Source organism: Suncus etruscus, chromosome 11, assembly GCF_024139225.1.
Source record: "Suncus etruscus isolate mSunEtr1 chromosome 11, mSunEtr1.pri.cur, whole genome shotgun sequence".
NCBI classification, from domain to species: domain Eukaryota; kingdom Metazoa; phylum Chordata; class Mammalia; order Eulipotyphla; family Soricidae; genus Suncus; species Suncus etruscus.
Window position 1 is genome coordinate 73,797,563 of NC_064858.1, and position 12,091 is coordinate 73,809,653.

General features: G+C 47.1%; 2 protein-coding genes across 2 annotated transcripts in view; one reads left to right on the plus strand and one right to left on the minus strand.

Moving 5' to 3' along the window:
• BCL2L13 (BCL2 like 13) overlaps positions 1 to 12,091 on the minus strand; it is a 1,170,396-nt gene that overhangs the window by 1,023,545 nt on the left and 134,760 nt on the right. The window lies entirely within an intron of this gene.
• The window catches only part of MICAL3 (microtubule associated monooxygenase, calponin and LIM domain containing 3), a 251,291-nt gene that overhangs the window by 210,753 nt on the left and 28,447 nt on the right, over positions 1 to 12,091 (plus strand). Inside the window, exons 24-28 of the mRNA XM_049783345.1 lie at positions 2,004 to 2,117; positions 3,177 to 3,320; positions 6,050 to 6,135; positions 7,470 to 9,318; positions 9,955 to 10,049. Of these exons, the coding sequence (XP_049639302.1) occupies positions 2,004 to 2,117; positions 3,177 to 3,320; positions 6,050 to 6,135; positions 7,470 to 9,318; positions 9,955 to 10,049 (2,288 nt within the window). The remainder of the gene's footprint in view (positions 1 to 2,003; positions 2,118 to 3,176; positions 3,321 to 6,049; positions 6,136 to 7,469; positions 9,319 to 9,954; positions 10,050 to 12,091) is intronic.

The window sequence follows — 12,091 nt, forward strand, 5'->3', positions numbered from 1 at the left end:
GGCTTGGTGTTTGGACTTCCCAGCTGACAGCTGGAATATATCCCTAATACAATGTGTCAATCATCCTGGCTTCCATAGCCACAGGCTGCTTCTAGCACCCTGCATCCATCTTAACCCATATTTAATCCCCCATTATCATCTTTAGGCTGTTTTGCTTTCAGCTACTGCTACTGCACTGATACTTCTCACTTGTTTTATTTTTGATATATGTGATCATTTTTCCTTTTAAGATGTGCCCAAAGATTGCAGATCCACTACTGTTCTGACTTGACCATAGATATGTTCTTAAAGAAACTCATGAAGACTAAGGGATGCATATACCTTAAAGTGTCTGACCAGCAGGCGCCTTGTGAGGCCGTTTGTCCGTGCCAACAGATGACCGTCTCAAAGCCCTCGAGCCATTAGATTTCAGAACCAGCAAGCCCTCTCCACAGGCAGGCTAGATTCTTTCCCCCAAAGATGAATGATTGCTAAGGAATAAAGGTCTCTAGAGAGGAGATGTGTGTCTTGCTTTCCCAAAAGTAAGATGGGTAGTAATGGACTGGAGGAAAAGGAGACCTAGAAACTATACTTGGCTCTCAGAAGCCAGCTCAGTGATGTCAGATGAACTGTCTTCCTTCAGTGACAAAACAACATGATCACACAGAGATTTAAACCTGTGGGAATAACTGAATCATTTTCTTCCCCAGCAGGTGAAATTATTATAGTAAAGTCTGTGTTGTCAGTTCATTTATTGCTCTAGAACCCCAGGAGGGGAGCCATTTGCCAGCCTAGAGCATAACCAACCCCTTTGTGGCTTCTCTGGAGCTACCCTCTTCTCTCAGCAAACAGCTGTGCTGCAGCTGTTTCCTCCGCCATCCACCCTAACTCAGGCTCTAGTATCTGCAAGTCAAAGTTCAGCTCTTTTCCCTCTAGGAAGGAGTTAGGGATGGCTGTGCTCCGACCATAGAACAAGCCCCTGTATTCCCTGGAAGCTATGCTAGAAGCCTTGTGACACTGGTGTACCCACAGCATCCCTTTAGACAGTCTTCTGCTTCCTTTGCTGCTTCCTCTTTGAATGATAATTTAAGTTCCAGGTGCAGAAGTTGGGAGAACTAGGTAAAAGAGAAAGAAGGAGAGAGAGTGCGTTTAGGGGTTCTTCAAAGAATACCTCTGGTGGATACTTTGATCTAAATTGCAGGGCCATTTTGAATTTGAAAATGAACTTTACATATCCCTTCATCCATGTCCTTAGACTTTTAAAAAGTATTTTTCTAAATATTTCAAGCGTTTTCTGACTACTCCCTTCTGACCGTGTTCCCTTTCTGTGCGCCCATATCAGTTCTACCCCTTAATCCCCGAGTCTTGTGAATCCCCCATTTATGTGATTTTTATTTGTGGCTGCCTTTGTATACTCTAGGTGACCATAGGACCCCCAGCTGAGAAATTCTGTTTTAAATCATCCCAAGCAAAACTACAATGTGTGTCCATTGAAGGGAGCTTTGCTCAGTGAGCTACTCACCAGGGTCTTATTGATCACATTTCCAGCTGCAGGAGTATGTAAATACCAGAAGCAACTTAGCACCCAGATTATATTCTTCACCCTGCAAGAATTAGACATGGTACCTTGGACTGGATCTTGATGCTGAGTGAGTGACTCCTAATGTGGAAAATGACCACATACTACCTGGTGTCCACCTCAGCACCACAGTCACTTGTTTTGCAGCTGGGCAAACCAGGCCCAGGCCTGCTGAATCATCTGTGAAGCTCTCAGCTGCCCTGGAAGAAGGGGAAAGATGGCCAGACCAGTTCTTATTAACGCTTGCCTTGCTAGCATAGAGAAATGTTCACAAAGGCCTCCCCAATACCCACACTTCTTTCACACTCTGCTGCCTTCTCTATTCTCAGGATCTTCACTTGAAAGTGCCAAAGGCTTGAGAAGGCCTTCTCAAGACTTTGCCGCTTTCCCATGCCAAAAGGCAACCTCCCTGTCTTTTCTCTCCTTGAACATTTCTGCTTTACAGTTCCATTTGATGAGAATGATGTGGAAGAAGATGTGGACTCAGAGCCAGCAGAAATAGAAGAGGAGGCAGCTGAAAATGGGGACACAGGGGACACTGGTGCTGAGCTGGATGATGGTAATAGGGAACCCCAGGGCCTTCCCACACACACACACACACACATTGGTGACAGTCTGTTACCCACTAGAATCACAGTAATCCAATCCTGAAGAGACTAAAGAGTAAGACACTTGCAACAGGCATCTGGCTTTTTCACCAGTTCCAGTTCTACCACTGGAACATGTATCATTTTACCTACCCCTGAGCACCTTTCCTCACCACTTGCATTCATAATGATGGGACTGAGAAACTGATGAGATTTGGGGCTTCATACGGGTCCTTTAATCCAGTAGGTGGTCTTAGAACATAAGATACAAGGAGATGGTACCTGAAGGTGGAGTGGAGAAATGAGGTTGGGGGTCAGGAAGATAACTCAGAGGCCTGTCTGTTTTGCATGCTGGAACCCTTGGTGTGATCTCTAACAGTATATGGTCCCCTATTCGCTGCTGAGAGTATGTCCCCCTGAGCCATTCCTCCCCACAGAGGAGAAGACATTCTAGGTGAGATTACAAGGAAGCACAGACCTCAACTGTGGTGTTGGTATCAATCTATAGGAATACTCAGGAGCAGGACTACAGACTGCCCCTAGACAAGCACACCAGTATTCTCTCATGGTACTCCTATGCCATGAGTGCTGCATTTACAAAACAACAACCAAAAAAAAAAAAAAAAAAAAAACATGGTCCAGAGCAATACTATAAGCTGTAGGGCACTTGCCTTGCATGCAGTTTATCCAGGTTCCATTCCTGGTGAGAAAAGGAATATATACCCTGAACCCTAGCGAGAGATACCTGAGCATAGCTGGGTGTGTGAAACCAAAAAAAATCTTTGTTCAGGCCCAGAGATAGACTCCACCCCGCAGAGGCCAGGATGCTTTGGCCAATTCGTCAGAGGCTCGAGGGATCAGTTGGTCAGGCCCATCTAAGGCTGGGGTATAGAGCCAAGTCTAGACCACAGTTGAGTGCTGCTATTAACAAACTGATTGGACTGTTGTCTGAGAAAGGCAGAGTCTAGGGAAGGAGCGTAGTAACTCAAGATACAGATGCTCCATCCTGTGTCCTTCCCTCCCCCTGCCAGATCAGCACTGGTCTGATGACATCCCATCAGAAGCAGAAGCTGAATCTCTGTGGCACCAGAAAGAGGGTCAGGTGGAGCTGGAACTGAGAGTATCAGAAGAGGAGGAGGAACAACCACCCACCATCCCAAAGTGCCAAGAAAAAGGTAAGTCTTCTGTTAAAGGGAGTGGCGACTTTAAGAATTTCTGCTGAGGGCCCAGAGTGATGGCACAGTAGTACAGCATTTGCCTTGCATGCAGCTGACTCAGGACTGACTGGGTTCAATCCCCAGCATCCCATATGGTCCCTGAAGCCTGCCAGGACCAAGTTCTGAGTGCAGAGTCAGGAGTAACCCCTGAACACTGCTGGGTGTGACCCAAAAAAAAACAAAAATAAAAAAAAAATTTCTGCTGAGGGGGGCTGGAGTAATAACACAGCAGGTAGGGCATTTATCTTGTATGTAGCTGACCCAGGTCCCAGGTTCGATTCCCAGCACCCCATATAGTCCCCTGATCCTTCCAGGAGCAATTTCCAAGCACAGAACCAGGAGTGACCCCTGCTGAGGGATTGAATCAATAGTACCGCTAGTAGAGTGTTTGTCTTGCACACTGCCAATCGAGGAGTTTGATCTTCACCATCCCATATGGTCCCTTGGAGTGCTGCCACTGGGTGTGGCCCAGAAAGCGAGAAAAAGAAAGAAAAGAAAAAGAAAATCCTGGAACCAGAGCAGCATGTAGGACATTTGCCTTGCTCATGGCCCACCCAGGTTCAATCCCTGGCATCTCGAGCCTGCTAGGAGTAATTCCAGAGTGCAGAGTTGCAGTCATGAGCAACCCCTGAGCACCTCAGGGTGTGCCCCTACCCCCCAAAATTTTTCTCTCCCTCTCTCTCTTCCGCTGTCTCTCCCTCTCTTTTGCTTCTCCCTCCTCTCTCTCTCTCTTTCCATAGTACTTCCAAATAGAACCTGTTTTTTACTTTAATTTTTTTTTTCCTGGGCAGGAGCAATAGCACAGTAGTAGGGCATTTACTTTATACGTGGCCAACCTGAGACAGACCCAGTTCTATCCCCAGCATCCCATATGGTCCCTGAACCTGCCAGGAACATCCCCTGAGTGCCGCAAGGTGTGGCTCCAAAACAAAACGGGCCGGAGTGATAGCACAGTGGTAGGGCATTTGCCTTGTACGCAACCAACCCGGGACAGACCAGGATTCCATCTCAGCGTGCCATATGGTCCCCAAAGCCTGCCAGGAGTTATTTCTTTTTTTTTTTTTTTTTTTTGTGGTTTTTGGGTCACACCGGCAGTGCTCAGGGGTTATTCCTGGCTCCAGGCTCAGAAATTGCTCCTGGCAGGCACGGGAGGACCATATATGGGACGCCGGGATTCGAACCAATGACCTCCTGCATGAGAGGCAAACGCCTTACCTCCATGCTATCTCTCCGGCCCCACCAGGAGTTATTTCTAAACGCAGAGCCAGGACTAACCCCTGAGTGCCTCTGGGTGTGGCCCCCAAAAGAAGAAGAAGAAGAAGAAGATAGCATAGTAATATAATCTAGACACATGGTAACATAGGCCAGAAGGACCAGTCCACAGGGGGAAGCTTACACAAAGAGTGGTGAGTTTATTTAGAGAAATAACTACACTAACAACTATCATGACATTGGTAGTGAATGAGAGAATAATGCCTGTCTCGAGACAGGCAGGGGTTGGGAAGGAAATAGATGGGGGTCATTGGTGGTAGGAAGGTTGCACCAGTGAAGGGGGGGTGTTCTTTTCTATAACTGAAACCCAACTACAAACATGTTTGCAATCATGATGTTTAAATAAATATATTATTTTTTAAAAAAAGGAAATGTTCACTCTGGACAAGAACTGGGTACTGAAAGTGGTATGCATGATACCCCTTCAGTAATGATATTTCAAACTACAATGTCTAAAAGGAAGAAGAAGAAAAATGTCTGATACCATGGCAGGCAGGGCAGGAGGGAAATTGGGGACATTGATGGCGGAAGATGTGCAGTGATGAAGGTTGTACTTTTTTTGTTTGGTTGGTTTTTGGTAGCTCTCGGAAGTTTCTGGCTCTGCTCAGAAATGACAACTGGCAGGTTAGGGGACCATATGGGATGTCAACAGTCTAACCCAGGTGAGCCAGGTGCAAGGCAAATCTTCTATCCACGTTCTATGGCTCTAGCCCCAGGTGTTGTACATTGTATGACTGAACTCAATCTGAACAACTTTGTAACTGTGAAAAAACAACTATTATAAATGTCCTTGTAAACCATGGTGTTTAAATAAAGTAATTTTATTTTATTTTAATTGTAATTTCAAAAAGTAAAAAAGGAAGATAAAGAAGGTGTTACAATAATAAGAAGAGCCTGTATATTGACTCTGGTCCAAATGATAAGCCACCGTCAGTCCTCCCCTGGCCTGTCTTCAGCTATGCAAAAGCTTTGGACTTCAGCCCATTCAAATTAAAAAAATGTGTTATTTCAGCGGTTGAAGATTCTTTTTTTTTTGTTTTTTTTTTTTTTTTGTTTTTGGGCCACACCCGGCGGTGCTCAGGGGTTACTCCTGGCTGTCTGCTCAGAAATAGCTCCTGGCAGCACGGGGGACCATATGGGACACCGGGATTCGAACCAACCACCTTAGGTCCTGGATTGGCTGCTTGCAAGGCAAACACCGCTGTGCTATCTCTCCGGGCCCTGAAGATTCTTAAACTTTGGACATCATCATATTTATGGAACAACACTGACACGTGTGCCAAGAACATGGAAAGTCTGGCAGTACCCATTCCCTCAGATCCCTCTCCACTGCCTACTCCCAGTGTGGCAGATAGAGGTGTCCTTGGTGGGAATGGGTGCAAGACCCCAAGTAAATCCTCTTCTTTCCTCTGCAGGCCCCTCCTGTATTTCCAGCCCTTGCCAATCACCTGAGCAGGAGAAAGCTGATCAGTTCACCCCAGTTTACCACCTGGAAGCAGAGGTAAGGTTCTGACTCAGAGAAAGTTAGAGCTACTAAGAGACATATTCATTTTATTTTATCTTAGATTCATGGTCTGAACCCCAGAAAAGTCACCAACTCCTCATTCTGTGAATAAATTAGGTCTCCTGGAAACAAGAGTACCTTGGGATTCTGACTTAGTTTTCATGCAGACTTTTAGTAGCCTGAGCAGTAGCTCCCACACCCAAGTCATTGTTATAGCTATTAAAATGCATTTGTGTTGGGGCTGGAATGATAGTATAACACATTAGATGCTTGCCTTATACATGGCCAGATCTGATTCCTGATATCCAAAATGGTCTGTTGATCTCTATTAGTGACCATTGAGTGCAGAGCCAGGAGTAAGCCACAAGCATAACCAAGTATGGTTAAAAAAGGGGGTGTGGGGGGCATTTGTTTTTTTTTTTTAATTCAAATATTTGCAGAATCTTTGTTATGAAAATTTTATTTTTCTTAATATTATGTTCAGTTTTTTTAAAATAAAAATATGCAGGGGCCGGGAAGGTGGCGCTAGAGGTAAGGTGTCTGCCTTGCAAGCGCTAGTGTAGGACGGACCGTGGTTGATCCCCCGGCGTCCCATATGGTCCCCCCAAGCCAGGGGCGATTTCTGAGCGCATAGCCAGGAGTAACCCCTGAGCGTCAAACGGGTGTGGCCCAAAAACCAAAAAAATAAAATAAAAAATTTTAAAAAAATTAAAATATGCATCTAGATTATCAGTGGTAAGTGAACCACATTACAGAGAATGCTACATTTTGGGAAATACTAAAAACAATACAGAAGGGGTGGCCAGAAGGCCAGAGTCAGATCTGCTTGATCTTGTCTGTAGGATTCTGAGAAGCAAGATGAGTTTAGCGGTTTCATCTTCTGAAACAGTGGGACTTTGTTGAGTCATTTGGGATGGGAATTGTAAGGATTCTTCAGGAATATCTGGGTTGCTATACAGGTTAGCTGGGAAGGATGGTCTGTTTTTAAATCTTCAGTGTATAAATCAGAGCTCTTGAAGCTCAGGGTATTTATTGACAATTATCAGTTGAATTCATTCAAGTTCATTTCAGTGAACAGAGAAGGTAAAAGTGTTTGAGATGAACAAAACCTGGTAGCTAAGATTGTTCAACTGGCTGGCATGACTCTAAAACTGGGGTGAGTAGAGCAGAAAGTGAGAGCGATTCTTCTGCAACTATTTGTAGAGTAACTGAAAAGATGGAAAGGCAGCATCTCAGCCTGCACAAATAACACTGTGAAGAAGCTCAGCAGTGAGGTTGACTGTAACAGAGTAACAGACCCTCTGAGAAGCTTTCATCTTTCTTTGCTCTAGGAGGCCCGGATCCCAGCCATCTCTGCTGCCACCAAGCTGCAGTCACCTGAGGAATGCCTTTTCCCTCAGCCTTTGTTCACCAAAGAGAAGCCTGAGGTGGGAGCCCCTGTCAGTCAGAAGACCATGAACTCTCCCATCCGATCTCAGCCTGTGTCTCTGCCAGAAGCAGGAAGCCCTACCGCCCTGACTTTGTCACAGTGCTTACCACCACTGGCCACCTCCGCTGACCTCTCTACCCAGAGACCCATTTGCTCCCAGCCTCAGTCTTCTGCTGAGACCTCCGTTCCTCCCCCCACAGTGTCTCCTATACGTTTCCAGCCTGTTCCCGTTAAGACCTCCACACCCCTCACCCACCTCCCCATGAAGAACCAAGGGGACACTAAGCAGAGACTGGGCAGCCCTCTTGTGGACGAGGATCTGAAACGGAGTGACCTGGTGGCAGAGTTCTGGATGAAGAGTGCAGAAATCCGCCGTAGCCTTGGGCTCACACCTGTAGATAGGGGCAAGGAGCCTGAGCCCAGCATCCAGTCCCCTGCACTGAAACCAGTGTCCCTAAGATCCTGCTCTATTGAGCAGGTACCTCAGGGCGATGGGCTCCATCTTCTGAAACCCTTACATGCCCCTAAGAAGCTGAGCCTACCCAAATCGGATGGTGAATCTCCATCCCCATCGACCCCTAAGTCTCCATCAGACCGAGAGCTGAAGCTCTCCCACGAGGAGAGGAGGGGCCTGTCTAGCAGCTCTGGGCTGGGCCTGCATGGCAGCTCGTCCAACATGAGGACTTTGGGCAGCCAGAGCTTCAACACCTCGGACTCCACCATGCTCACCCCACCTTCAAGCCCTCCTCCACCCCCGCCCCAGGACGAGGAGCCTGCAACCCTTCGCAGGAAGCCATATCAGGCACCTGGGCAGAAGGAAGTAGACCTCAAGGCCTCGGTGCTTCCACCCTCTACCCCTGCCCCCTTCATGCGGCCCCCTCGAGATCCTGCCCAGCCCCCCCGGGAGGAGATACGGAAGTCATTTGTGGAGAGTGTGGATGAGATTCCTTTTGCTGATGATGTAGAGGACACATATGATGAGCAGACAGAGGACTCAAGTCTGCAAGAGAAGTTCTTCACCCCACCCTCCTGCTGGCCCCACTCTGAAAAGCCCTTGCACCACCCCCCAGCCAGGGAGAATGGAAGGCTGCCTGCTCTGGAGAGAGGGGCACCGCTGCAGAGGAGGGGGCTGCCTGCTGTCTCTCCAGAAGCCAAGGAGGTGGCTGAGGAGCGCATGCGAGCCAGGGAAAAGTCTGTCAAGAGCCAGGCATTGAGAGATGCTCTGGCCAAGCAGCTAAGCAGGATGAAGGACATGGAGGCAGTTGGAACTTCCAGGCACCCAGGAGGCACCTCCCACAGAGCCTCTTCGATGCCTTCCAGAGGCAAAGAACTTGGCCTCGAGTCCCCAAAACACACAGTGCTCATAGGCTCCAAAGACTCCTCCACCCTTAAGCATGAAGCCACGAGTGAGGAGATCTTATCGCCTCCTTCGGATTCAGGGGGCCCAGAGGGTTCCATCACCTCTTCTGAGGGCTCCAGTGGAAAGAGCAAAAAGAGATCGTCCCTCTTCTCCCCTCGAAGAACCAAAAAAGAGAAGAAGCCCAAAGAAGAAAGACGACTCCCCGAGAAGCCCAGCCCCAAACTCCTAGAAGAAGCTGCTACCAAGCCCAGGTCCCTGTGGAAGTCAGTCTTCTCTGGGTACAGGAAGGATAAGAAGAAGAAGGGGGATGATAAGTCCTGCTCCAGTACACCTTCCAGTGGTGTCACAGTGAACTCTGGCACACATCGGATCTCTCCCATCGTGAGAGCAGGTAGATGGGCCCCATAGGATCCTAAGGGGCAGAGATGAGATGCACCCTCTCCAGCCACTGGGGTTTGGAAAGATCTTCTTCCCCATGCTTCTCCCTGAGGGTTCTTAGAAGCTATTCTCAAGGGGCCAGAGAGATAGCACGGAGGTAGGGCATTTGCCTTGCACATGGCCAACCAGGATGTATGGTGGCTCGATTCCAGGCATCTCGTAGGGCACCCAGAGCCTGCCAGGGGCAGTTTCTGAGCGCAGAGCCAGGAGTAATCCCTGAGCGTTGCCAGGTATGACCCAGAAAAAAATTAAAAGAAGCTATGCTCAGGGGCCATATTCCACTCCAAGCAAACCGAAACATAGCATTGGGTAAGATCTTTAGAGGTTGTCCACTTCCCAAGGTCATCTTGTCCTTAAGGAAGGCATGGTTTTGATTTGAACAGTACCAGGCCAGCTGTCAAAGGGCACATCTATTTCTCTCCCACTGTCAGCATCCAAACCTTTCAATTCTCCATATAGAAAGACATCCACTTGTCTGTCAACAAATCAACATCCATCCCATTCATACATAAACACACTTCCTGGACATTCAACCTGGGAAGCTTACAGACTTGTCACTGTGCCCCCCTTCACTCTGCTCTTCTCCCAGAACTGCAACTCCGACGCCAGTTGAGTTTCTCTGAGGACTCTGACCTGTCCAGTGATGACATCCTTGAGCGGTCTTCCCAGAAGTCCAAGCGAGAGGTATGGAGTTCAGTTGGTTCTATAGCTTTGAAAGGAGTCAGGGCTGGACCCTTGTCTTCCGTTCAGTGTTGGACTTTGATGGGAATAGGAGGGCACAGGGGTCCATGGTATGGAGGCTTTGTTCACATTCTGCTACAGACATTTAAGTTGCAGACCAGCTCATGGACATGTAGGTGGGACTCTTTATTTAGTAGTTAGGGACTTGGGGTTCTTTGCTTCCAGAGCTAGAGTTCTCTGTTAAGTTTTTGTGGAAAAACAACATTAATACTCAAAGTTCCTCTATAATTTTAGGAAGTAACTGGTTCCTTTGCTCTATCCTTAAAATCCTGTGTGGACTAGCACCTATTGTTTCCAGAGTGGCAACTCGTAATGGAGGGGCTGAATGATAGAAATAGACTTGGTCAGGGCCGGAGAGATAGCATGGAGGTAAGGCGTTTGCCTTTCATCATCGGTTCGAATCCCGGCATCCCATATGGATCCCTGTGCCTGCCAGGAGCAATTTCCAAGCATGGAGCCAGGAATAACCCCTGAGCACTGCCGAGTGTGACCCAAAAAACACAAAAAAAAAAAAAGAAAGAAAGAAATAGACTTGGTCATCCTAGTTGCTTTATACATTTATTTGTTGGAGAGGATTTTTTTCTGTCTTTGAAGAACTGACCCAAGAGACTCCTGGATTCTCAACTGAGGAGGGCATCGCCCTTCTGCTGCCCCTGACTGAGGACACTTAGGAGAATATGTGACGCTTGAGAAGCAAATGTATCAGTGGTGGGAGATGGGTCTTTCTTCACTCATTTTTCTTGGGTATTTGATTTTCAAGGATTCTTGTAGCTTTTTTGTTGTTGTTGTTTTGTTTTGTTTTGGGCCACACCCAGTGACGCTCAGGGGTTACTCTTGGCTATGTGCTCAGAAATCGCCCCTGGCTTGGGGGGAACCATATGGGACGCTGGGGGATCGAACCGAGGTCCGTCCTACGCTAGCGCTTACAAGGCAGATACCTTACCTCTAGCGCCACCTTCCCGGCCCCTGATCTTGTAGCTTTATCTAGGAAGGAAGAAGGGAGGGAGAAAAGAAAGAGAAAGAAGAAAGAGGAGGGAGGGAGGGAGGAAGAAGAAAGAAGAGTGAGGAGGGAGGGAGGAAGGTGGAAGGAAGGAAGGAACGAAGGAACAAAGGAAGGATATACTAATGTTGTGTATATGGGGGGCCAGGCCCAAATCCAGCAGAGTTGGCTCTATGCTCAGAGATCACTCCTGTTATTGCTCAAGAGACAATATGCAGTACCAGGGATTGAACAGGAGTTGGCTACATGCAAAGCAAGCACCTAAACCCCTGTACAATCTCTCCATACTAAAATGTTGAGGGGTGATGGATCATGACATTCAGTTCCAAGCACTACATACTGTCTCCCTATTAATGATTTAATCACTTAATGATTATAAATAATTTGCCAGAAATGATCCCTGAGCCCAGAACACTGGCATGAGGGAGGAGAGGAAGAAGGGAGGGAGGGAGGACGGACAGATAGATGGACTTTTATAGTGAGAGCGCTAAGGCAATTAAAGTGATAGTGAATGGACTTGAGAGAATGCAGTCAACATTTCAGAGCCATTTGGGTAGTACATTTGAGGAAACTGGTTTCCCTAGGAGATGTTTCAGACCCATCTCTGAATAAAATATTTGTGAAACATTTTAACAGCACTCCTGAAAATGCTACTTGTTCACTGCAGATTTGATCTCTGTTTAGGGATTACTTCTGGTGGTGCTCAGGAATCCAGCTGACCACGTTGAGGATCAAACCAGGGTCATATATATGCAAAAGAAATGCCTTAAACCCTTTACTATATCTCTGGCCCTCAGCCTAATTTTTTTTTAGCCTAAATACTTTTTATCTTTATCTTTATTTAAACACCATGATATTTTAATGGGTATTAGCTATTATAGTTTTTCAGATCCCTTTTCATTAAATTAGGATATGGCCTCTGACTTTACATGTGGAGCCCTCGGTTTGATCCCCTGAGCATCAATAGGTTTAGCACCAAAACTAG